This window comes from Esox lucius, chromosome 18 (genome assembly GCF_011004845.1).
Source record: "Esox lucius isolate fEsoLuc1 chromosome 18, fEsoLuc1.pri, whole genome shotgun sequence".
Lineage (NCBI taxonomy): Eukaryota > Metazoa > Chordata > Actinopteri > Esociformes > Esocidae > Esox > Esox lucius.
Genome location: NC_047586.1, coordinates 9,367,371 through 9,394,319, shown reverse-complemented (window position 1 = coordinate 9,394,319; position 26,949 = coordinate 9,367,371). Strand labels below are relative to the sequence as shown.

Sequence of the window (26,949 nt, the reverse complement as noted above, 5' to 3'; positions counted from 1 at the left end):
AGGCTGTAATGTAGTACTGAAAGACAGAACCTGAGATGGCTGTGCCCTGAGCAAAGCACTTAAACATCAGTTCTGCTTTAGGCTCCTTTGGAAACGTGTCCAATAAATGATGACATTTAAAAAGTATAGATTTGGTACACACTGCAATGTTTGGAAAAAGATATGAAAGGATAAAAGCCCAACTGGAAGATTAAAGGAATTTCTTGGAACCATTGAACAGAAATATGTAAATAAACGGTATGTACTCTTCTTAGTTTTTTATTCAGAAACATTAAACAATGAATCACAGTGAATTGTGTGTGATGCTCTCATTGGAACAGGTCTTAACTAGCCAGTAGGAGTGTCTGATTGGACCTCAGCAACTACTAGCCAGTAGGAGTGTCTGATTTGACCTCAGCAACTGCGCGTCATCTCTGTAAGAATGGACACAAAGGTGGAGACAGCAAACTTAGGGTTCAGCACGAGATCCTTTAGGAGCTCCCGGCCCTTCTCCCGGGCCTTGTCAGAGCACATGGCTGAGCGCCACATCTTCACCAGAGATCCCACTGTCCCAAGGAAAACAAAAGGGGGTGTGTAATATTAGGATTCAATTATTGCTACTGGTAGTCAACAGCAATGCACATCATATATGTAACCACCGGGCGGAGACTACAGATTCCACACTGTTGATTTTCTACCATCTGAATTCCACTCTACTTTTCATACAATGCAGAGGCAACGGTTTTCTCTTTTAATCTCATTTGGGACATGAAGTAAAAGTACTCACACAGAATTTTGTTCATTCTGTTCATCCAGTCAAAGATATAGAGGGCGTGGTTCTCCTCAGCGCTGAGGTCAGCTATGTTAGGGGGGCTATCCCCCTCCTTAAGCAGCCTGCTGGGCAGAGGGCTCAGGAACAGCACAGAGTTATTCATGCTGGACTGGAAGTATGCCGCTGCCACATAGTCTGCAGAGTTCATCCAGCTGTTGGCAAATGAAGCCTCTGGACTGGAATAGGCGCTCATCCTATAAAGTGCAAAGGTTATGTTTGGGCATACAGCAAGTGCACATTTGTGAATGCATCCAAGAATAAATGATCAATTCAAATTGACCTCATACTGTACGCATCCAATAAAAGGTGATCGCATCCAATATATTTATCTTGTTATGGTTCATCCATTCAGGAAGACAATATGTGCACTGACAAATTGTGATGACTTAAAATATATACCCACCTCCATATGTAGTTGTTTTATTTGGGTACTTATTTGGGGTTTGAGATTGTTTCATAGGAAGTAATCTTGGTGAACCCGGAAGTCTTACGTAGCATGAGAGATTGCAAATGACGTGAGTCCAAGCAGAATATTCATTTTAGATGATGACCCAAAATCAACATATACCAAAAAGGTAACAACAAAAGTCATTCCTAAACTAAAGATTTACTTTTTTTTAATTAAATTGATAAAAACCTGGCTGTCTTTATAGTCACAAGTTTGAACTAGTCTTTGCAAGGAATATGGTACATACTTAAATAATTTGCTTTACTGTCTAAATATGAATCAGTGTTCACTCACTTTTCCTTGCAGCTGGATGAAGCGGTACTCAGAGATTGTTGTTGACCTGCCCAATAAGCTCCCAGAATTTGATCCCTTTTCTCAAAGTCAGAGATCTCTAATGTGCTCACGTTTTTCAGGGTCTGGAATGGGAGCAAATGCATTCCCAAGATAAAGGAAAAAATATATTTAAAAAGAGCAACACTTATTTTAACCCAGTTTCTTATCCCCTCCCCAATTTTGTGATATCCAATTGTACCTATGATTATGTCTCGTCGTACCAGCTCCCAACAAGCTTGGAAGAGTTTAAACATTGTAGTATTTCTTACTCCCAGACTGCCCACCACACATCCAGAAAAACCCGACCAGTGCATATAAGATAACACAACCTCAGTTCACCTTTTTGCAGACTAGACCTGAGGGGGTTTCTAAAGCGTGACTCAAGACCTGAGGTAGTTTCTGAAAACTGACACAAGACCTTAGAGAGTTTCTAAAACATGACTCAAGACCTGAGGGAGTTGCTAAAATGTGACTCAATTTTTCATAAAACATGAACCACATTGACCTTGCCAATATGCATCGGCCAATGGAGCTCCCAGCCACACTTCATCGACAGTAAAGGCTAAAACCTAGACAGTGGTGGACAGCTTGGTACTATGAAAGAGAAACCTGGAAGCCACTAAACAACATGTAATTGTATGCATTCACCAATGGGTCAGATATGAAAGGCAGGTAACTAATAACACTTTCAAAGGAAAATCCCTCTTATGGTGTAGAAGGAAAATTTGAGGCTCATTAAATACCTCAAAGAATTCTTCCCACTTGGTCATGAGGTCTGGGTGAGTAGCAGAGCAGTTTGCAAATGAAGTGCAGTATTCCTCTGCTGATTCAGCTGGCGCCTGCATCTGGACCTGAAGGAGACCATCTCCAATTACGCCTTTTCCGACAGCAGCCAGGAATGGGATCACTGAGATGTAGTGGTTCACACCTGAAAAGAGAGACCGGGAAGGAGGGAGATTTTTTCGGTATTTTCTGCAAGTCTAACTTAAGGCTCCCTTACAGTGCCTGTATATTGAATGTAAATAATGATACTTACATGACCACCAGCTCTTGGCAGAAATGCACATGGGATCACCTTCCTGTCCACATGTTGTAGCTCCACTGGGATCAACCAACCGCCCTATTGGAACAGAAAAGGATCCAGTACCATGCCTTTTTGCTTCTTTTAATTCCCTGTGAAAACCTTCGCCCGGGACACCTATTCCCCAGAACCGAGTCAACCCCAAAATGCATATATTTAACTCCCCAAAAGCTTCCTAATGAAAGCTCAACATACCTGACCGGAGTTTCCAGCCCAGCTGCAGTGGCAGGCCCCAAAACGGGCTGTCAGCCTCACTGCTTCCCATGGAGGCCATGTACTTGTTGGTGGAGCCCAGCAGAATCCTATACAGACTCATCCTGTGCAGGTAGTTCCAGGGGTTAATGGTGACCACCTTGTCCACCTGAGGCAGGTCTGACAGCTGACTGGACACCTGGTCCCAGAGGATGGGGAAGCCATTTTCAGTGATCACTGCTGCGTTGACCGCGAGGGCAACCAGGTGGAACAGTGAGAGGGTCCGGAAACAATTCATGCCGGCCAACTTAGTAAATGCACTCCTGGATGTAAAACAGATCTCCGCTTTTGTACATTTTCTGGCAAGTGGACTTTGGTCTTACAAAGTCATGTTCTTTCCTGTGTATACCAGCAGTGACATAATCTACCCCCAGACTCTGGTCCCTGGGTTTACTGACTGTTTGGCTGTTGTACTGTATGTGTGGGGCAACCTGCCTGAACCTGGGCCTGGAACGCTTATCTCTATAGTTAGGCAAATCAAGAGGAGATTGATAACATCACTGATTAACCAAAGAGCACATTCAACTTTATTTACTCTGTGATCCATTGTATGCCAAATTGTCCAAAGACTTAAAAAGCCATTGGGAAGCATTGGTCTCTAGTGCGACACAAGGTGTATGCTATTTAGGTCTCTGTAGTACATAAAGCACTGGCGCACCTGGTAGTCAAAACAGCCTGTTAGACATCTGGCTGTGTTAGGAGCTAATGAGTCCCATGGTTTGGAAGGTGTGAAAATTACGACTGGCAAGGTCAGAAGTAGATTTTACCATCAGAAGAAGTGCTCACAGGGACTGGAAAATGCAGATAATGTTTTAGCTTAATTGACACCTCAGACAGTTCAGCCAGCGCCGCAAACATGAACATAATCCTCATTAATATGCAGACATCTTTGATGTCACACATGAACAACTGCACGTGGCAACTGTCGAAACACATGTCTGGTGGACCTTGTTGCAGAAGTTGTCAGTCAGAGAGAGCTCAAACACCTAGGGTCAGTCTGGCTAATCCAATGGTTAACTGATGGAATTTTGTAAAACTTTAAGTGGAGAAATGGTTGCTGCACACCTGGGTCCTCGCTGTAATTGCATGATTACAGAGAATCTCTACAAATGTTGTCCATTTCTGTCTGACTCTTGGTCTTTTTGAGACACTGAATATATAGCTCCAGAAAAAATGAAGAGAACACTGCGTCTTTTTCTTTCCTTTCCAAAAAAGTTTTGAGTGAGGAACAGTGGTCTCTTAATTTCTTCCGGAGCTGTAGATATATTGCTATTCTGAATTTAGCTACATGGCTCCTCGCCAATCATAACAAACACAGTAAAATGGATGATAAATGAATTTGCAGCATGATGCACAAAGAGATTATTTGCATTTGGGTGGATAATTCAATTAGGAAAATGTATGTCTTAGTGGAATGTACATGCTTTGATCCCATCTCAAAGGTCCAGATATTGAAAAGGGGAGAAATGCTTGAAGCAACATACTTCTAAATTGCAGTGCACATTGATTATAAGACTTCTCTGGCGATTATTGTAGCCAAGATTTACTGTTTCATATACACTTTTTCTCCACATTGTTGGTTTCTTCCAAATTCCTCACTATGATAATAATTCTGTGATTCATTGCCCACTTCAATGTAATGCATAAATATGTTTTACTGGCAGTTTCTTTAAACTGCAATGCTCAGTGCTCACGATAGATGGAGCAATGTATAACGGACGTTATGATGTCATGTTGAACATCAGCTTGACCTCAGGGGGACTGGTTTTCAGAGTTCAATAGTTTGCATCACACCACCACTGCAGCCAGATAGCTAAAAATAAATATGGAATGGATTCCTTTTTACAATGTTTGTTTTTAGATGAGAGTTTTCCCCTTCCAGTATACTACTTAAATTAAAATTAAAATGTCCGACCTGCAGGAACTACATTGTAGTTGGATCGGAAAAACGTATGTTCCCTTCTTTGTCAATTAGCCTATATTGTGCTGTTTATGATGTCTCCACATGAACAAAACTATTGGTAACATTGTCACACATACGACCGATGTGATCTTGCGTGCTATATTAATTGCTATATTTTTGTGAAATTAGACTGGATCACTGTCAGACCGGCAGCAAATAGAATTGACATGTAATACTAAACCTGCTTACCCCATTTCTTGATACTAAAAGTCTAGCAGAGCCAGTGTGTTAAACAGACTTAATTTTAACTTCAAGGACTAAGAGACCTGGTAGATACTGATATTAATATGTGTTAACCTGGAATGTTAACAACAGGCTAAACATTGTCTGATGCTGAAAAAGAACACAGCATCACCATGCCCATCCGGTCAACATCCAGGTGATATTTTAAAGATTTTCAATGATATCTGAGGGTGAAAACTGTCAAGACTGCATGCAACTACATTAAGATCAGTTTGTTCCTGTTCACCTGACTCCATTCCATCATCTGTGTTGGGGTTCTGATATCTATCAACATGAAATCAAATTAAATACAAATACAATTTAATTATAATTTAAAAAAAAAAATTGATTGCTTAAGTATTCATTCCCTCTGCTATGACATACCTGAATGACAAATAGCAACAGTCAAAGCAAATCTGGTACTTCAAAAGCACCAATCAGGGGAGGGATATAAATAACAATTCCAAGGCATTGAATAGTCCACGGAGCACAGTGAAGTCCATTATTAAGAAATGAAAGGAATATGGCCCTGTGATTATGTCTAGAACAAGGCTTCCTGAAAACCTCTGGGTGGGTGGGGCACTAGTCCGGAAGGCCACCAAGAAGCCTAATGTCAGCTCCTAAGGGGTTGCAGTCTTACATAGCTGAGATGGGTGACACTGGCCCTCATTTATGAAACGTGCGTACGATCAAATTTGATCTTAAAATGAAAGTATGATCATTTCACCGACAGAGCTGGCGTTCATCAATATTATTCTTGTCGTCCACTCACGTCTGGTCGGAGGCCGTGTTAACCGACGTCAAAATATAAGATCATGCTTGATTCGCAATAAGACCGTCATTATCACGAAAAACAACAATCGTAACAGCCCCAGTAACAACAATCACAATTATAATTCGAATAATAGATAATACTGTAGCAACCTTGACATGGCCACTGCTGGCCCCTCTGAATGGGGATATCCCTATTTGGAGCAGTGGGTAGTGCAATTGCCTTGATTTTCATAAGTCACTCAGGCCTTATCGATGTGCTTGGAGATCATAAATGGTCGTTATAATTTCGGTGGCTGGCATCTTGATAGCTAACAGGTCTTAAATTGACTAGTGAGAGGATAAATAAAACAGTGGTTTTGGGTCGAGCAGTTACCCTAATGATTCCAGAGCTTGCTCTTTTATTAAAGGACTTTAATAAAGGGTTTATTAAAGGTCTCTTGGCTGAGATGCAAAAGTGTTCCGTAACTGTGCTGATTTTGTCATTGAGAATGACGAATGGTTAATGTGCCGTTTCAATTAATGTTGAAATATGTCAATTCATAGGTTGCTGATCGCCACACCAGCATAAATTACGGGTGAGTCATGTGTAAATAATGACAGGTGCAGGGTGTTCTCACGTCCATGGCTTTATTCACGTCCACGGTGGCATCTACGCTCATTTCGACCAGGTGCGACAAGAATCACACTTAGAGATGACCGTAAGTCTGCAAGAAACGCGGGACAGCAGGAAAATGAACCAAAACATATAGCCAAAGTCACACTGGAGTAGCTTAAAAACAAAAAGTTGGAGTGGCCCAGTCAAATCCTTTAACGAACAAGATTCTTTATATAATGTAGCACAATTCATACATAGAAGCAATTCAATGTGCTTTACAAAGGAAAAATATTAAAATAAAAACAAATACTAGAATAAAAACATCAAATACCCAATTCATTGGGATTTACATAGAATAAAAAGATTCTCAGATTCTGTAGTAGATTCCATGAGGAAGCTATGAAAGCAGTAAGGCTAACAGTGTGAGTTTAAGCGCTCAGTGATAGGCACGTAAAAAACAGTGTTTTTAACCTGGATTAAAAAATATGTATATAATGTAATGTTTGGGGCACGTCTAAAATCATTCAGGGGGGTTGCGGTTGGTGGGTGTCCCTTTGGTTGATGCCTGGCAATGTGGTTGGATTGATTTCCTGCCTGTTGGGCCCTGTCCGGGGCCTCCCCCGGGTAGGGCCACAGTGTCACCGGACCCCCCCGTCTCAGTTTCCAAGGTGTTACGCTGCTATATTATTGTGCTGGGGGACATGAGGGATGTACTACTAACTTTTCTCAGTTTCCTCCAATTTTAAATTTTAGAAGGAGATGAGGTCCTGGTCCACACCTGCGGATTACCTGGTTTGGGGGGACCGTTGCTGTTCCTGTCCTTGTCCACCTGGTCATACTTCTGACCTAGTCTAAAATCAAATATACTCTGGATTTAGCCAAGAGAAATTTATTTATTATTCCAATTGGACTCTTAATATCTCACCCGGCACAGCCAGAAGAGGACTGGTCACCCCTCTGAGCCTGGGTCCTCTCTAGGTTTCTTCCTAAAATTCGACCTTCAGAGGGAGTTTTTCCTAGCCACTGAAATTCAACACTACTGTTGTTTGCTCCTTGGGGTTTAAGGCCGGGTGTCTCTGTAAAGCACTTTGTGACAACTGCTGTTGTAAAAAGCGCTTTATAAATAAATTTTGATTGATTGATTGATTGATGGCTGTAATTGCTGGCAAAGTTGTTTCTACCAAATATTGGCTAAAGGGGGGGAATATGTATGCAATCAAATATTTCCTGTTTTGTATTTGCAATTTTTTCTGAACAATTTGTAGATTTGATTATTCATTTTGACCAATAATTCGCTTTGATTTTGGACTTTTTGATCAGTGGCAGCAACTCCTAATTATATACATTTTCATTTCTTGCTGTTACACAGTAAATGTGGCAAAGTTCAAGGGGGTGAATACTTTTGAGGGCAGTTGTATACACCTTCATTGGAGAAGAATCAATGCATTATATTTGCTTATGCTCAATTGCAGTATTAGAGTGATGGGTAATTCTGCATTACTGCAAAGCCGTTTTGTATTACAACTGGTCCCATTAGTGATGGATATTTAATGTCAACAACATAATGGAGACTCCTCAGACACAGTGGGAAACCTACAGTTGGAGTCTCTACTGACTAAAACGTTGATTTAATTGGTTGTGAAAAATACAGAATATTAATCAGTTTGAAAATGTTGTTGTGATCCATTTTGGGGGCGTACCTTTAACAGCGTCCCATCTGTTTAAAAAATGCACAGAAGAAAGTCGTATGTGCTGGTAAAGCTTTAGACTGTAGGAAGGGAGTGTGGTTTGCTGCCATTTTCATGAGGTGAGATTACACACACACCATCATTTTACAAATAGCTCTTCAACAACTGAGCAAGACTTAACAATGGTAGCTTGTCTTTTTGTTTCCCCTAGCTAAAAGGATCCTGACGAAAGCTGACAATCCACAATACTTCTTTCTTTGTGCTTCTTATGGAGAGATACAGGTCGATGTATTGATTGCAGAGAACTAAATGCATGTTGAGGTGAGCATATGTTTTCATTTAATTGCTTGGAGCCGGTCTATTCATTCTAGAGTATATTTATGTATTATCTAAGGAACAATAATAAGACATGAGATACCAAAGCTTTTCATTCTTCTTTCTGACCTTAATAAAGAACCAAATACTTCAAGAATGTGGCTTCATCAGCTTCTGTGAAGTGAAACTGATGTTGGCACTAGTCAAGTATGGAAACAGATGTTTAACGGTCATACGTCTTTTCAGTTAATTGTTGATTTGTACTAATCTAATGATATTATGTGTAATTTTGAGGAATATTTTTCCTTGAGCCAAATGTCCTGTTTTGGGCCACATTGCTCTCATTTCTTTTTTTTAATAAATAAACTGGATTGGCACAGGAAGTATTGTCAATGGGCTGAGTGGAACTTACAGACACTCTAGAATCAGAACCCTGTTTAAATTACCAGTTGAGTATATTTCTGTTATAAATGCTTTAATAAATACATAAAATTACAGCTCCGGAAAAAATTAAGTGACCACTACACTTTTTCTTTCTTTTCCAAAAAAGTTGAAAAGGAAAGTTTTGAGTGAGGAACAGAATTGTTAAAAAAAAGGAAAAGGAAAGAAAAAGGAGCAGTGGTCTCTTAATTTTTTCCGGAGCTGCATATGTAACTTGTAATAAATATATATTAAAAGTAGGAGTAAGTATAATTATCTTATGCAAACGTCATTGAAGTAGATTAGATGAAAATATTTTGAATTAATGTAATAACACATTTTAACGCTGTTCATACTGTTCATTTTGTCAGGCCTTACATCTTGGATTTAATGGACTTTTCCAATTTTACAAACTTCAGCACCACTGTCAAAACACAGGGTCTTTTCTGCTACGAGTCTTTGAGTGGATCGTGTACGAGGTACGCTCGCCCCCTGAGCATTCAGGTTCCCATGTTCACTGCAATGGGGTTGGCGATACTGGTGACTGTGATGGGAAACCTGCTCGTCATCACCTCCATTGCACACTTCAAACAGCTCCAAACATCCACAAACCAGCTGCTCCTCTCCCTGGCTGTATGTGACCTCCTTCTGGGGGTTTTTGTGATGCCGTGCAGTGCTGTGCGCTCAGTCCAGGGCTGCTGGTACTTAGGAGAGTTCATGTGTAAGCTCCACACAAGCACTGACATCATGCTAAGTTCCTCCTCCATCTTCCATCTATCTTTCATCTCCATTGACCGTTACTTTGCCGTCTGTAGGCCAATGAGGTACAAACTGATCATCAGCAATAACACCGTCTGGATCATGGTTGCCACTAGTTGGCTGGTCTCTGCTATTTTTGCTTTTGGAATGATTTTTTCTGAACTCAATCTAAAAGGCAGGGAGGATTTCTATGAAACACATGTCAAGTGTGCTGGTGGTTGCCAAGTTTTCTTAAGTCCAATGGCAGCTGTTGCATCTTCCTTCAGTTTCTTCATTCCAGGACTGATTCTAATTTGTCTATATTTCAAGATATATTGGGTGGCCAGGGCTCAGGCCAAGTCCATTAAAGATCTGTCTCGTCAGGTTAGAGAGGCCGACTCTGGACGTAGAGCGCGACGAGGGGCAAATATCCTGGCAATAGTGGTTGGAGTGTTTTTTGCATGCTGGTGTCCCTTTTTCTTGTGCCTCATCATTGACCCTTTCATATTGTACTCTGTCCCACCACAGTTGGCAGACACCCTTGTTTGGTTTGGCTATTTGAACTCTACTTTTAACCCTATTGTGTATGCCTTCTTTTATACGTGGTTTAGGAGGGCATTGACAATCATCATCAAGGGCAAAATCTTTCAGAAGGGTTCATGTAGATTTCAACTGAATTCTGAGTGAGATTTATGTGGATGCTAATTGTATGCTAATCAGACACCTAGTGTATGGAACACAATTGACTGTGAAAACAATGACCGTGAACTAGTTATTTTCGATGTTCAAAATATTTTTTTTTGTGATAACTATATTCAATTAAAACAGTTGAACTTAAAAACAGACAGAAGCGGAACAGAAACTAAAAAACCTGAAATATTGTCTGTACACACGTCTACGAACATCATTGGTGAGAAAAATATGTATATTGCTTTTCTGTCAATCAACAAAATATATTTTTATTGTTAGTTTTTTGCATAGTTAATTCATTTTTTTACCAAGTTCTATCAAGCACATTAGAGAGCAGTATGTTTCGTTGCCCTCACTCTAACCTACTCATCCCGAGTGAGAGAGAAGTTTTTCAAGACACAGTACAACACTTCAAGCGATGTATGGTATTAGACATGTTGGTTACAGTTCATCCATCGCAAAAGAAAACCTAAACTGCACTATGTCCAGTAAAACGATGGCCCCAATAGCATACAGTAGAAACTCACAGTGGGAATAGAGACTGCTGCTCTGACCACTAAGCCATGCAGTAGCATGGTGTATTATCAAGGTTTTTCTGTTGCCTACACAACTTTAAGCACATTGGTGGTTGGATAAATATCTATACTACTTTTGTCAAACAACATAAAAATAAATTTAATGTAGTTAACTTGTTTCTTCAACAAAGTTCTATCAAGTGGATTAGTTGGGAGAGAGATATATGTTGCCGTCACTCTAAACTGCTCTTACTGGGTGAGAGAGCAGGCATGTTTCAAGACACTCAGCCAGAGACGTTCATTCAAGGATTTGCCATCAATCTACACACAATATCCCTTAATGAAAAAGTGATAACAGGTTTTTAGAAATTTGTGTTTGTTTATATGATAATAAGAAAATATAAATAACTTATGTACATAACTATTCAGATGCTTTTATTCATTTGTAGATGGCCCTGCCACAGCAATCGCAGATTGAAGTATTTTGGGATATGCCACCACCAGAATTGCACATCTGCACTTGGGCAGTTTCTTATTCTGTATTTTTCATATTCACCATCTCTCAGGTCTACAAAGTGATCCTTGGACTTCATGGCTTTTTCAATCATGTCCTATCAATTGAGTTCTGTAGCCATTTCAAGGATGATCAAAGGACCCAGGATGCATATGAGCTCAGTTTGGAATTTCATGGCAAATGGGCTAAATACATATGTACATGAGATTTCTTCAATAAATTAGCCTCAAGTTTCTAAAAATGTCTTTTTTGTATGTTATTGTATGTAGATTGATATCCAAAAAATACATATATATTCAATATATATTCAGTCTGTAACACAACTCACATTATGGAGAAAGTGAAGGGGCTCTTTTGTTCCTCACTTAAAACTTTCCTTTTCAACTTTTTTGGAAAGGAAAGAAAAAGGTGCAGGGGTCTCTTAATTTTTTCCAGAGCTGTATTTCAATATATATATATAATCAATATATAATCAATACATATTCAACATTCACAAAATAGAGAAAGTGAAGGGGTCTAAATACTTTCCTTACTTTCCACTTCAAGTCCTACTTCCTTGCCATTTTGAAGTCAGACAACAGCTAACTCAGTCATATTATACTGCAGATTTTTATCAATCAAAATCAATCAATATAATTTATTTATGAAGCCCTTTTTACATCAGCAGTTGTCACAAAGTGCTTTTACAAAACACCCAGTCTGAAACCCCAAGGAGCAAGCAACAACAGTGTTGATGCACAGTGGCTAGGAAAAACTAATTAAAAGGGGACAAAAAAAGAGGAACCAGGCTCGGGGAGTGACTAGTCCTCTTCTGGTTGTGCCAGGTGAACATTTTAAGAGTTCACATTTTAGCAATTATTGAATGCATTTGAGCTGTGTCCAGAGTTTATTAAAAAAAAAATGTGCCATGCCCTGAGCAGGGACAGCAAGGACAGGAACAATCCAGGGGCCTACCTAATGGTCAGCTGAGTGGCAGCTGGAATCGTCAGGTATCATCTTGATCTGCAACACAACCAGGAGGATTTTGAACAGGGACAGTCAAGTTTGTTGATAAGAAGGGATATCATTTAGGGACATCTTTTTAGTAGCTCTTTGTGGACCATGGCTATCTCTGTGTGGACCATGCAACTAAGAAACCTTCAAGGAAAACCTACAAGAAAAGCTCATCATATTCAAAACCATTTCAATTGATGTCAGGTGACGGAAAAATACATTTGAACATGATTTGGAGTGTGATTAGTGGATCCTGAAAACAGTTGCAACAACCCATTGTAAAGGTATGGCACACTTGTTCAACAAAGTCATTGACTGTTTTTTTACATTACTTTTCAGAGGAATTATCAATTTGTTTTTCACAAAATTATTGTTGGTTGCAAGAAGCTGGCTATTTTCCCAGGTGTTGCTCCGCTGTACTGCAGCCATGTTCAGTTTTTGATTGTTTTTGGGGCCTTGTTGATATCCATCTTGCTTTCTGCATTTAAATGGTTTGACTGGCCTGTCAACAAGCTGTCACTCAAACCCATTCAGACACACACAGTTGTTCACAATACATTATAAAGGAGCAGACGGCAGTAGGCGCTTGCAACTTAAGGTTTTATAAACCAGCATATAATTAAACAATTTTAAACATAAAGCAGGTAACAAACATGCAGAAGCTATAACCGTTAGGCTAACTGATGCCTGCTTGCTGCCCTGTGATAACTACCCAGTAAAGAAGCTGAGCTTAAGGTAGATTATTTAGAAGAATGGGTGGTTGCATAAAGCTGGGCAGAGATGCTTAAACAAACATCAACCCTTTGAGGTAGTAGCGTCTCCCAGTTGCACTTCAAGTGTTTTCAGGAACGTTTTCACTTATACAGTTTATATTGGTCACATTGTTTCAATTCATGAATTGTGATGATTCTAATTCTACAGTGGGGCAGAAATAAACTAGAAATAACATGTTTGCTGCTTATCATGGATAATGGCACCATGGACCTTAAGATTTTTGGTCAAACTATCACTTAACAGCATAGTAATTGTATGATTTCAAATCCAACATGCTTGAAAACCGAGCCAAATGCTTTGGAGGTTTACTGTACTTAGTTCCTCCAAAACTTCTAACTCAGAGAACCCACTGCAAATGATGGCCCTTTCAATTCAATTAGCTAATATTTAGTTCATACAGGCAGATTATTTCCAGTGTGACGCCCACCATGACGGAAACAGGCGTTTCTATAATGAACTTAGGCAGAGCTATGTACAATGGAGGTGATTAAGTCAAAATGATTCGGCCACATCAATTGACCAGGGAGCTGTGACCAGTTATCAGAGCTAAACAAACATTGATCTGATAAGCTATTTTCCTTTCTTTGTCAATTAGCCCATTCACAAGATAACTGATAACATTTTTGCCCATCACACTAATGTCCTTTTTACATCAACGTAAAGGTACATTGATTAATATATGGTTGCAGGGGCTGGTCATTAGAGGCAGGTGGGGCATAGCCCCACCTGTGGTCAACAGAAAGAACTGCATCAAAAATATGTCAATTTTATTTTTAGAAGATTACTTCCTATTATTTATTATCTATGAATATAGCATCTTCCTAAATTGCATAAAATTTGTGTTAGGATTTTATTTCATGTTCTTTGGTCCCTGCCTTGCTGCTTCAGACTGGGTTCTGCTGATTTTAGTTTGCTGTAGTAGGCCCACTACAGCATCATTTCGTATTTCAGACCTGATTGGCTGTCTGTCTGTCTGGCGCCAACATTAGTCGGCAAGAAGAGTGAGGAGGGTAGATTGTTTTAGCTAGCTTGTTAGCTTAAAAAAAGCCAGATAACTTGAGAAAATGAATAAAGTGGATTTTATACTCAAGCACCAGTTTGAAACCCTTAATTTGGAGGAGAAACTTGAAGTAAAGCGTCATCTTTCTGAGAGGTTCGCAAAACATGAGAGCATCTGGACAATGCTGTGAAATTGGGCTTACTTGGAAGGGTAAATGTCGCAGCCCAAGTTGACATTGCATACAGGCGCACCATTGAGCAGCAAAACAAACAGGTGGAGGAAAACAGGTACGTTCTCAGTCGGATCATAACATGTATTAAACTGTGTGGAAAATGTCAAACTGCACTGCAGGGGCACGACGAGTCGGTGGACTCCCTGAATCCTGGAATATTCAGATGCATTTTCAAGACTGTGTGTGAGGATGATTTGGGACTTCAGAGTCACTATGACGCTCAGCCCATCTTCAAAGGGACATCTAGTACTGTACAAAATGAAATGTTAGACGTATGTATGAAGTGTACAGGGAGGAGATAGCCAAGCAAGTGGACGAGAAATCATTTGTTGCCATACAGGCAGATGAGACAACTGATGTCTCCTGTAAATCACAAATGGTGGTTGTGTTGTGATACATGTTGCCTGACAATACAGTGACAGAGAGGCTTTTGGAGTTTGTGGAAGTCAAAGATAAAACTGGACTCGGTAATAGCATCAAGGGTGTGCTGGAACCACTGAAGCTGGGAGAAAAGCTGATCACTCAGGCTTATGATGGTGCAGCTGTAATGAGAGACATACCCACATGCGCAGTTTGTTCACTGCTATGCTCACCAGCTGAACCTGACCTTGCAGCAACTTTTTTCAGCAAGGATGAGCATTCTGAAAGTGTTATTTAAAGATTTAACTGCTTTTTCCAACTTTTTCTCTGAGGCAAAACAGAAACGCATTCCAGGGCCACCTGCTGTATGATGCAGTTAATGCAGTTAATGCAGTTTGGGAAAACCGCGCTGCGCTGCTCCTGTGTATGGAGGACATACGCGCACAACCAGGATGGGATGAGGCCACCATAAGTGAGGCATACAGCCTTTAAAAAAAGCTCCGGGACCGAGTCTTTCTGCAGCTGCTGGATTACATTTTTTTCTTCCTTATGCCAGAAGTTGATGTTTTATACAACACTCTGCAAAAACGGAGCATCGATGCATCTGGGATTAGTAGTGCGCTCACCCGTTTCAAGGACAATGTCCAGAATATGGGGAACCAAACTGATGAATGGGCTTCCACCGTTCACGATGGAACAGACGAGCCAGGCCGACGAGTGTGCGGTGAAACTGTGGCCTCTAGGAAACGAGGAAAAGTTGTAGTCTGAGCTGACCACTCTGTACCGCCTCACTGAGCTTCACACTGGTAAGACAGCCCTGTCTCTGTTAAGATCCATCCATGAGAACAACCTAGAGGACGCTTATGCTGAGACCGTCACTCCGCTGAAAATTATAACAACACCTATGACAACATCCGAGTCAGGGAGGAACTTTTCCACCTTGAAGAGGGAAAAGCCTTCACTCGCAATACCATGGGACAGCTGTGACCCAATGCCGTCATTCCACTTCGTTGTGGCCTTCAGTGGTGTTGAGCTCATTGCTCATTGTTAAATAAACACATCAGTAGCAATAGGGAGTTTTGTAGCTTTACTGGTAGGTTTCCTATATTTTGTATCCTATATTTTATGCCCCACCAATCTTTTTACATGTAAAAACACCACTGTATGGGTGAAATATGTTTAGATTTAGTTTATGAGTAGCCTATACTGTAATTGTGGTTACAGTCTACTTCCATTTAGAATATGTATTTTTCTTTTTAGGACTATCATTTACATTCCTTGAAGACATCTGTCCAAAGGACCACTATTGAAGTTGATTGTCTTAACATCAATATAGTTTTTTTTTACTAATGGTAATGGTGTATTGTTTTGTTTTATCCACAAAAAGTACGAAAAGAAACATGCATTTCGAAACAGTCAGCTACTGTAGGGCTTACATTCATGGTATAGGAGATAGTTATGGTCATTAAATCTCAGGAATAGTAAAGCAGGGGGCTGTATGAGGGCCTGAACAAGTTGCTGCACAGATAAGCTGTGTTTACCGAAACAGCCCAATTCTTTTCAGATATTATTTGATTGGTCATTAGACCAATCAGGTCACGGTTATATCAGAATGGGTCGGCCTGTGTAAATGCAGCTCTGAAGTAAAATTCCCCTCAAATTCCAAATCAGCCACTGATGGTAATCAATTCATAACGTTGCTAAATGGTATAAGAAATTTAGGATGCAGTTATGCCCACCTTGATTGTTGAAGAAACAAATGTATGATGTTTGCCTGTGCTTGATGACTTAGATTATAATTACTAGTGATTGTGCATTATTACAAGGCCATTATGTATTAGAATTGGCCTCATTAAATATACCTACATGTGAACAACATGCAGTTGGAGTGTCCATTGACTAAAACTTTGATATTATTGGTTGTAAGGAAGACAGAATATTAAACAGTTGGTAAAATGTTGTCGTCATTCATTTTGGGGGCGTACCTTTAACAGTGTCACATCTGTTTATAAAAAGCACAGGGGAAAGTCTTATGTGCTGATAAAGCTTTTTACTGAATGAGGGGAGCGTGGTTTGATGACAGTTTAATTAAGTGAGATTTATCCTTTTGTTTGCATGATCTATTATACACACCATTCTTTCAGAAAGAACTGTTCAACCACTCAGTGTGACAACAGAATGGTTGCTTGTCTTTTTGTTTCCCTCAGCTGAAAGGATCCTGACCAACGTTGAAAATCAACTCTAATTTGTTCTTAGTGCTTCCTATGGAGAAATATAGGTTGATGCATTGATTGGTGAAAACTGAATGTTTAGACATTAAGGTGAGTATATTTTTTTGGTTAATTCCTCAGAGTCTGTCTATTCATACTACAGTACATATATGTATTATCAAAGGAACAAGAAAAAGACTTGAGACTTGAGATTTTTTCTGTCCTTTAAATCAGTTAAACACTATATGATGCTTCCAAAAACGCTGCTTCAACAACATCTGTGATATTGACATTGGTACTCAAGTAGAAATATATATTTCAAGTGACATTGCTACATTTTCATTTTATATGAATACAGACTGTGTTTAAAACTGTTTTGTATTAATCCTCAAAAAACCTGTATTTTTGTTTCAGATGTGTACTATGTTATTTCGGGAGGATTACCATGGAATATTCTTTATATGGGTATTTGTTGCAAGAGCCAACATTTTTGGCCATATTTCCTTAATTCTTTTCAAAATAGTAACTGTATTCCCATGGGAAGTAAGCTGTGTTGCATTCCCAGAATCTCTGTTATGTGAATCAGAACAATGTTAAATGTTCAATCTGTTACAATAACTAGGTCCAATTCATATTTGCTAAACTCCTTGAAGAGAGATACAACAAAATTAAATTATACAATTTAACACTGTTCATATTGTTCCCTTTTGCCAGGCCTAAGATTTTGGGTGTAATGGACATCTCCAATGTCTCAAATTTCAACACCACTGTCAAAACACAGGGTCTTTTCTGCTACGAGTCTTTGAGTGGATCGTGTACGAGGTACGCTCGCCCCCTGAGCATTCAGGTTCCCATGTTCACTGCAATGGGGTTGGCGATACTGGTGACTGTGATGGGAAACCTACTCGTCATCACCTCCATTGCACACTTCAAGCAGCTCCAAACATCCACAAACCAGCTGCTCCTCTCCCTGGCTGTGTGTGACCTCCTTCTGGGGGGTTTTGTGATGCCATGCAGTGCTGTGCGCTCAGTCCAGGGCTGCTGGTACTTAGGAGAGTTCATGTGTAAGCTCCACACAAGCACTGACATCATGCTAAGTTCCTCCTCCATCTTGCATCTATCTTTCATCTCCATTGACCGTTACTTTGCCGTCTGTAGGCCAATGAGGTACAAACTGATCATCAGCAATAACACCGTCTGGATCATGGTTGCCACTAGTTGGCTGGTCCCTGCTATTTTTGCTTTTGGAATGATTTTTTCTGAACTCAATCTAAAAGGCAGGGAGGTTTTCTATGAAACAAATGTCAAGTGTGTTGGAGGCTGTCAGGTATTCTTCAGTCCGATGGCAGCTGTTGCATCTTCCTTTTGTTTCTACATCCCAGGTTTTATTTTGATTTGTCTATATTTCAAGATATATTGGGTGGCCAGGGCTCAGGCCAAGTCCATTAAAGATCTGTCTCGTCAGGTTAGAGAGGCCGACTCTGGACGTAGAGCGCGACGAGGGGCAAATATCCTGGCAATAGTGGTTGGAGTGTTTTTTGCATGCTGGTGTCCCTTTTTCTTGTGCCTCATCATTGACCCTTTCATATTGTACTCTGTCCCACCACAGTTCGCCGACACCCTTGTTTGGCTTGGCTATTTGAACTCTACTTTTAACCCTATTGTGTATGCCTTCTTTTATACGTGGTTTAGGAGGGCATTGACAATCATCATCAAGGGCAAAATCTTTCAGAGGGACTCATGTAGATTTCAACTGTATTCTGAATGAAGTTTATGTGGATATGTGGAGATGTAATATAATAATGATTGTATACAAAACCTCAATAAATGTATCCCTGTCACCCTGTTAAATTGTTTTTTGTCTCCTCATAGTGCCTACTTGGGGTCATTAAGAGCAATGATGGTAAATAAATTAAGGTCACAAGCTGTTTAATATAAAAAAAATGCATGAATGTTTAGATTTGCTTGCAATCCATCATAAACAATCACAACATTCAATTAAAACAGAGAGGACATTTGTGAATGAATATATTGTATATAGAGGAGAGCAGGGTTTCTTGTCAGAGGAATGGGTGCTTATTACATAGGGAGTGTGCAGATATAAAAGTTTCCCCTATTCTGAGAGGTCATCCAATTTTGGTGGCTTGGGTAGCAAGAAGTTTGAGAATTTTGTCGAGACAATAGTACACAATTGATTTTCTACAAGGGTTTACCAATGAATTCAGTGAGTGAAACATTTTCATAAAACATGTGAGTCTGATACAACTATTCATGTATTTCATCCTTCCAAGAAGACGTAGTCCCAACACAGGTTTTGCATTGCTACTCAAACAGCTGGTCATTTGTTCAGTTTGATCTGTTTTTGTTCAAACTGACCAGTCATTCATTCAAGTTGCTATGGACATTGTGCTTTCAGTCATCCCATCTGTGGTCATGAATTTAACACATCATCTTGCTGATCGAGCAAAAATATTGACACAAAAAGCTGCCACCTACCTACCAGACCATTTTACATAAAAGGGGAATTATTGTAATCATAACATGACTAGACAACAGTAGACTGGCTTTGGAAAATATTTGAACTAGTTAATTTTCTCCACATTTTGTTTTATTATAGACTAAATTCATAATTGATTACATTGAAAATAAAAAGGATTACCATCAATCTACACAAAGTCCCTTAATGAAAAAGTGAAAACACTTTTAGAAATGTTTACCATTTTAATTAATAATAAAACTTGGAAATAACTCATGTGCATAACAATTCAGACCCATTATTTATTAATTTGCAGAAGCCCCTTTAACAAAGATTACATATTGAAGTCTTTGTGTATATGTCACAGTTTGCGCACCCGATTAGCCATGAACCACACCATAATAAGGTGAAAATCATAGCCTTTCCATGCACTGCTTTCCCGACCCAGTGCAATCTGTGGAGAAAGGTTTAGGAATTGTATAAACTAGGCTAAATGTGTACATTTAAACAGGATAATAAACTGTTGTTCCGAGGTTGCATCGACGTCCCTGTTGCATTGGTCACAGATAGAGATATTGATGAAAGTTTCACTTTACAATGGTGGGATTCATGGCTAATCGGGTGCGAGAATTCAATGCCCAGATAAAGCCCCGCCTCCACGCCCATTGACGCTCAAAACTTGTTTTTGAGAAAACACGATGGGTGGGAAGAAATTGTAATCGTAAGAAGAAGCGAACTAGGAAAAAACTTTGAACGAAGACATTTTAAGATCGGACGCGAAAATCCATTTAATGATTTTAACATACACTCAATTGTTTTCATACGATTGAATTTTTTTTTTCATACTAAATATTTCAGTTAGGTTTTTCTTTTCTTACAGACAATACATTTGAGCTCAATTTGGCTCCATAGACATGATTTAGAAAGGCATGAAGTCCAAGGAATACTCTGTGAACCTGCAAGATAGAACGGAGCAAAATGCAGAATACGAAATATGTTGCAAAATGAAGAGAACCAGACCAATTCTCAGTGAAGACGTGCGCATGACAAGACCCAGAGCACACAGCCAAGACAACGACCGGCAGCTTCGGGACAAGTGTGTCTACTACACCACTACATGGCTAAGAAGTAGTTAACTACTAACAACATGACCAATGTTTAAGTACAGTTCAACTACCAATAAGCTACAGCAAATGTATAGATAAATAACTAGTTGAGCTAAATGTAGTTCACTAAACCCCACAACAGTATTTCGGGTGATGATCCCCATGGCTTTGCGACCTTCATTGGTCTCATCTCACCATAGTACAGTAAATATCCCACATGATTTTTCTAAAAACAAATGTATACTGGCTAGAATGTTCTTTTTTGTGAGTACTGACCCACAGCTCAGACATAGGGAAAATATATACAATACAAAATATATACAATATATACAGGGAGTGCCCAGTTCCTGCATAAAATTCCTACTGCAGCTTTAGGTTTCAGTTGGCTTATTGGTTAGGATCCCAAATAAATGTTCTCCTTGCTGTGTCTAAAATTCTGAATTGAGGGACTTTATTTTATTGTCTCCTTGTGGACCATGGCAATCTCTGCACTATGCAACTAAGACACCTTCAAGGAAAACCTACAACAACACCTCTTGTTCAAAATCACTTGAATTGATGTCAGGTGACAGCGAAATACCTTTAAACATGGAATGTGACTGGTGGATTCTGAACACAGTTACAACAACCCATTATAAAGGTATTGACAGTTGTTTTAGATTTCTTCTCAGAGAAATTATCAATTGGTTTTTCACTGAACAATTGTTGTTTGCGAGATCTTTTCCAAGGTGAAAAAAGGCCTCACACGATTCATCGTGGTCTCACCCTTTACATTAACAATAGATGTATTTTCAATAAGGGAGTGTATACTTTTGATATCCACCGTATGTGCAGCGACCTGCCTGAACCTGGGCCTAGAATGCTTATCTCTGTTGTCAGGCAAATCAAGGGGAGATTGATAACGCCTTTGATTAATGCATAGAACTTTATTTATTCAGTAAAAAAAGGACAGTCGGAAGCATTAGAATCAGGGGCGATACAAGATCTCTTGTTTGTCTCTGTAGTACATAGAGCATTGGCTAATGCACATGGTAGTCAAAACAGCCTGTTAGACATCTGGCTGTGTTAGGAATTAATGAGTCCCAGGGTTTGGAAGGTGTGGACAGCATCACTAGCACAGCCTGAATTACAGTTTGCCCATGGAGGAACGGCTCACAGGGACTGATAGGAAAACAGTCCTAATGACTAGGCTATGGTTATAGTCTCTCTAATTTAACACTTTCTGCATGAAACCATTACTTGACACTGATAAGCAAACACATTTTACATAGAGAAAATAATATACAAAACAAAACATTCAATGGAGCATCCATATTCTGTTCATATCAATCATTGAAGATTGATTAGAATTATGATCAATATATTTGGTAGGATTTTATTTCACCTTTATTCAATCAGCTAAGCTGATTGAAAACCAGTTCTTATCTAAAACTGTTATGTATGATGGAGTGATATTTACAGATGAAGTGACACATAATTACAGATGAGGTGATACATTTACATATGAGGTGATACATATTTACAGATGAGGTGACACGTATTTACAGATGAGGTGATACATTTACATATGAGGTGATACATATTTACAGATGAGGTGATACACATTTACAGATGAGGTGATACATAATTACAGATGAGGTGACACTTATTTACAGATGAGGTGATACATATTTACAGATGAGGTGACACTTATTTACAGATGATGTGATACATATTTACAGATGAGGTGATACATATTTACAGATGAGGTGACACTTATTTACAGATGATGTGATACATATTTACAGATGAGGTGATACATATTTACATATGATAGATAAGAAGAATAAGTACTGATGTCTTCAATCCCACATTGCCCTTTAAAGATGACATCATCAGAGTTACATGAAATGCCCTCAATTGTTCATCAACACCTGAGTGGAAGGGACTCTGTGGGAATTGGATCATCACTAAATCTGGACCACAGGTGAGTAATCATGCTAACAGGGCCCTCTGGTTCCTCCAGGTTAACCCAGTGGCTACACCTTTTAGCCATGTCACACACTACCTCCAAAAGTAATCAGATCAAACTAAATTGTTTAATTTACCCAAAATACCAAAGAATAATAATCTTAAAAGTACTATTACAACATCCTAATACGCCCACACAAATATAACAGTGAATATATACAATAATGAAGTCCACATTCATGACAAGGTCCGTTCGTCCAAATTACAAAATATGCTCCCCCATCTTTTGCATGCATTAACTGCCTGAAGTGTGCGACACATAGACTCCCAAAAGGCTGAATATCTTTCCAGGTGTTGCTCTGCTGTACAACAGCCATGATCAGTTTTTACTTGTTTTTGGGCCTTGTTGCCATCAGTCTTGTGTTCCACATGTAAACGGCTCAGTTGGCCTGTCAATACGTTTCCACTCAAACCCATTCAGACACACACATTTGTTCACAATACATTATATAAGGAGCAGGCGGCATGGGTGAGTGCAAGTAGGCCCTTGCAACTTAAGGTTTTATAAACCAGCATAAAATTAAACCATTTTAAACATAAAGCAGGTAACAAACATGCAAAAGCTATAACTGTTAGGCTAACTGATGCCTGCCTGCTGCCCCGTGATAACTACCCAGTAAAGAAGCTGAGCTTAAGGTAGATTATTTGGAAGAATGGGCAGTTGCATAAAGCTGGGCAGAGATGCTTAAACAAACATCAACCCTTTGAGGTAGTAGCATCTCCCAGTTGCACTTCAAGTGTTTTCAGGAAAATGTTCACTTATACGGTTTATATTGGTCACATTGTTTCAATTCATGAATTGTGATGATTCTAATTCTACAGTGGGGCAGAAATAAACTAGAAATGACATGTTTGCTGCTTATCATGGATAATGGCACAACTGAATGTAAGCATGACATTTGGTCAAACTATCAGTTAACAACATAGTAATTATATGATTTCAAATCCAACATGCTTGAAAACCGAGCCAAATGCTTTGGAGGTTTACTGTACTTAGTTCCTCCAAAACTTCTAACTCCGCAAATGATAGCCCTTTCAATGCAATTAGCTAATATTTAGTTTATACAGGCAAATCATTTCCAGTGTGACGCTCACCATGATGGAAACAGGCGTTTCTATAATGAATTCGGGCAGAGCTATGTACAATAGAAGTGATTATGTCAAATTGATTCACCCACATCAGTTGACCAGGGAGCTGTGACCAGTTATCAGAGTTAAACAAATATTGATTTGATAAGCTATTTTCCTTTCTTTGTCATTTAGCATATACCACACAGTTTGAGCTCTTCATTCACAAAACATTGATAGCATTTTCACCCATCAGTCTGACAGAAGATTGTTTAATAATGGCAATGTTTTATTGGTTTGTTTTATCCACAAAAAGTACCAAAAGAAATAAGCATTTCGAAAAAGTCAGCTACTGTAGGGCTTACATTCATGGTATAGAAGATAGTTACGGTCATTAAATCTCAGGAATAGTAAAGCAGGGAGCTGTGTGAAGGCCTGAACAAGTTGCTGCACAGATAAGCTGTGTTTACAGAAACAGCCCAATACTTTTCAGATATTATTTGGTTGGTCATTAGACCATTAGACCGCAGAAGGTAAACACTATAACGTTGCTAAATGGTATGGTAAATGCATTCAGGATGCAGTTATGCCCACCTTGATTGTTGAAGAAACAAATCTATGATGTTTGCCTGTGCTTGACGACTATTATTAGATTATAATTGGGTAATTCTGCATTATTACAAGGTCATTATGCATTAGAAATGGACACATTAATTATGCATATGTGTGAAAAACCTACAGTTGGAATCTCCAGTGACTGAAACTTTGATTTGATTGGTTGTGAAGAAGAAAGAATATTAAACAGTTAGAAAATGTTGTTGTCATCCATTTTGGGGGCGTACCTTTAACAGCATTCTACCTGTTTATAAAATGCACAGAGGAAAGTCGTATGCACAGCTTTATGCTGACGGTGAGGGAGTGTGGTTTCCTGACAATTTCATTAGGTAAGATTTAACCTTTTGTTTGCATGATCTATTATACACACACCATTCTTTCAAAAAGAACTGTTCAACCACTCAGTGTGACAACAGAATGGTTGCTTGTCTTTTTGTTTCCCTCAGCTGAAAGGATCCTGACCAACGTTGAAAATCAACTCTAATTTGTTCTTAGTGCTTCCTATGAAGAAATATAGGTTGATGCATTGATTGGTGAGAACTGAATGTTAAGACATTAAGGTGAGTATATTTTTTTGGTTAATTCCACAGAGTCTGTCTATTCATACTACAGTACTTATATGTATTATCAAAGGAACAAGAACAAGACTTCTGTCCTTTAAATCAACAATAAAACTCTTTATGATGCTTTTCAAAAATATCGTTTCAATAACCTCTGACATTATGAATTTGTTACATTTTCATTTGATACCAATATGGAATATACAAATTGGTTAAAATTGTTTTGTATTAATTCTCAGAAGACTGTGATGTGTCGCAGATGTGTTATTTTGGGGTGATTACATCAAATTGGGATGAATTTGTTACATGAGCCAAATGTCCCTTTTGTGGAGATATTGTCCATATTTTTTCAAGAATGAACTGGATTCCCACAGGAAGTAGGCTGTGTTGCATTAACATAAACTAAAGAATTTGAGTCAGAATAGTGCTTAGTGTTTTAACTGTTACAATAACTAGGTCAATTTTTGCTAAACTCCTTGAAGTGAGATAAAACATACTGCAGTTAATCATTTTAACACTCTTCATGCTGTTCCTTTCGTCAGGCCTTACATCTTGGGTGTAATGGATTTCTCCAATGTTTCAAACTTCAGCACCACTGTCAAGACACAGACACTTTTCTGCTACGAGTCTTTGAGTGGATCGTGTACAAGGTACGCTCGCCCTCTGACCATTCATGTTTCTATGTTCACAACAATGGGGTTGGCGATACTGGTGACTGTGATGGGAAACCTACTCGTCATCATCTCCATTGCACACTTCAAGCAGCTCCAAACATCCACAAACCAGCTGCTCCTCTCCCTGGCTGTGTGTGACCTCCTTCTGGGGGTTTTTGTGATGCCTTGTAGTGCTGTGCGCTCAGTCCAGGGCTGCTGGTATTTAGGAGAGTTCATGTGTAAGCTCCACACAAGCACTGACATCATGCTAAGCACTTCCTCCATCTTCCATCTGTCTTTCATCTCCATTGACCGTTACCTTGCCGTCTGTAGGCCAATGAGGTACAAACTGATCATCAGCAATAACACCGTCTTGATCATGGTTGCCACTAGTTGGCTGGTCCCTGCTATTTTTGCTTTTGGAATGATTTTTTCTGAACTCAATCTTATAGGATGGGAGGATTTCTATGAAACACATGTCAAGTGTGTTGGAGGCTGTCAGGTATTCTTCAGTCCAATGACAGCTGTTGTAGCATCTTCCTTCAGTTTCTTCATTCCAGGACTGATTTTAATTTGTCTATATTTCAAGATATATTGGGTGGCCAGGGCTCAGGCCAAGTCCATTAAAGATCTGTCTCGTCAGGTTAGAGAGGCCGACTCTGGACGTAGAGCGCGACGAGGGGCAAATATCCTGGCAATAGTGGTTGGAGTGTTTTTTGCATGCTGGTGTCCCTTTTTCTTGTGCCTCATCATTGACCCTTTCATATTGTACTCTGTCCCACCACAGTTGGCCGACACCCTTGTTTGGTTTGGCTATTTGAACTCTACTTTTAACCCTATTGTGTATGCCTTCTTTTATACGTGGTTTAGGAGGGCATTGAGAATCATCATCAGTGGTAACTTCTTCCAAAAGGACTCGTGTAGGGTTCGACTGCACTCTGAGTAATGACTTCGGCTAATGTAACTTTTTGAGATTAGGAATAAATTATCTTATTAATGAGAGATTTGGAGATAATGAAGCTTGAATAAAAGACTGCATAACCTCCTAAGACCTGAGCTTTGATAATGTATGCATTTGTTATTTCTCTTAGCTATGTGGGATTAGCAGGACCTGATAAGTATAATATCTAAGCATTGTCTTTGAACAGGAAGTACTTTTTGGAAGAAATTATATCCTCGTATAATGACATTGGGTTTAATTTACTGAAACATAGTGTCCTCAAATGTGGACACAGGGTCTCAGGAGGTTAAATTGTTTTCAATAAATCTGTGTGTATTCAAATGCTTTTAATGTCAGTCTCTCTCACCTTGTTGCATTGTATCTTTTGTCTCCTTCTAGTGCCTACTTGAGGTACAGACTTCCACTAACTGACATCCTCCTCAATTTTAGATCATACATGCGCTAAATTCATTTCAGGGTCTCAAAACATTCAAGAATAATTTCACTACTTTCACCAACTGGATTTTTGGTGGTTCCTCAAACTGAAAGAACTCCATACAGAAGAAAATGTGCAACTATTTATAAATACAGTG

The 26,949-nt window shown here is 39.3% G+C and overlaps 4 protein-coding genes across 4 annotated transcripts; 3 read left to right on the top strand and 1 right to left on the bottom strand.

Moving 5' to 3' along the window:
• Nucleotides 1–242: 242 nt before the first annotated feature.
• Nucleotides 243–3,194, bottom strand: LOC105017911 (protein LEG1 homolog). Its single transcript, XM_010882913.5, has 6 exons — nt 2,869–3,194; nt 2,629–2,712; nt 2,336–2,520; nt 1,554–1,675; nt 767–1,005; nt 243–545 (listed from the first exon to the last, which is right to left on the bottom strand). Exons 1-6 carry the CDS (start codon nt 3,161–3,163, stop codon nt 394–396), a joined length of 1,077 nt encoding a protein of 358 aa, XP_010881215.2. The 5' UTR covers nt 3,164–3,194; the 3' UTR covers nt 243–393.
• Nucleotides 3,195–9,334: 6,140 nt separating this feature from the next.
• On the top strand, nt 9,335–10,327 carry LOC106024755 (trace amine-associated receptor 1-like). The gene has a single exon (XM_013138515.4). The coding sequence runs from the start codon at nt 9,413–9,415 to the stop codon at nt 10,325–10,327; it is 915 nt and encodes a 304-aa protein (XP_012993969.3). The 5' UTR covers nt 9,335–9,412.
• A 7,016-nt stretch (nt 10,328–17,343) lies between these two features.
• LOC105017974 (trace amine-associated receptor 1-like) lies at nt 17,344–18,696 on the top strand. Its single transcript, XM_029114716.2, has 2 exons — nt 17,344–17,393; nt 17,643–18,696. The coding sequence occupies exons 1-2, from the start codon at nt 17,374–17,376 to the stop codon at nt 18,694–18,696; spliced, it is 1,074 nt and encodes a 357-aa protein (XP_028970549.2). The 5' UTR covers nt 17,344–17,373.
• A 6,628-nt stretch (nt 18,697–25,324) lies between these two features.
• On the top strand, nt 25,325–26,362 carry LOC105017973 (trace amine-associated receptor 1-like). Its single transcript, XM_013138517.3, has one exon. The coding sequence runs from the start codon at nt 25,325–25,327 to the stop codon at nt 26,360–26,362; it is 1,038 nt and encodes a 345-aa protein (XP_012993971.3).
• Nucleotides 26,363–26,949: the final 587 nt, after the last annotated feature.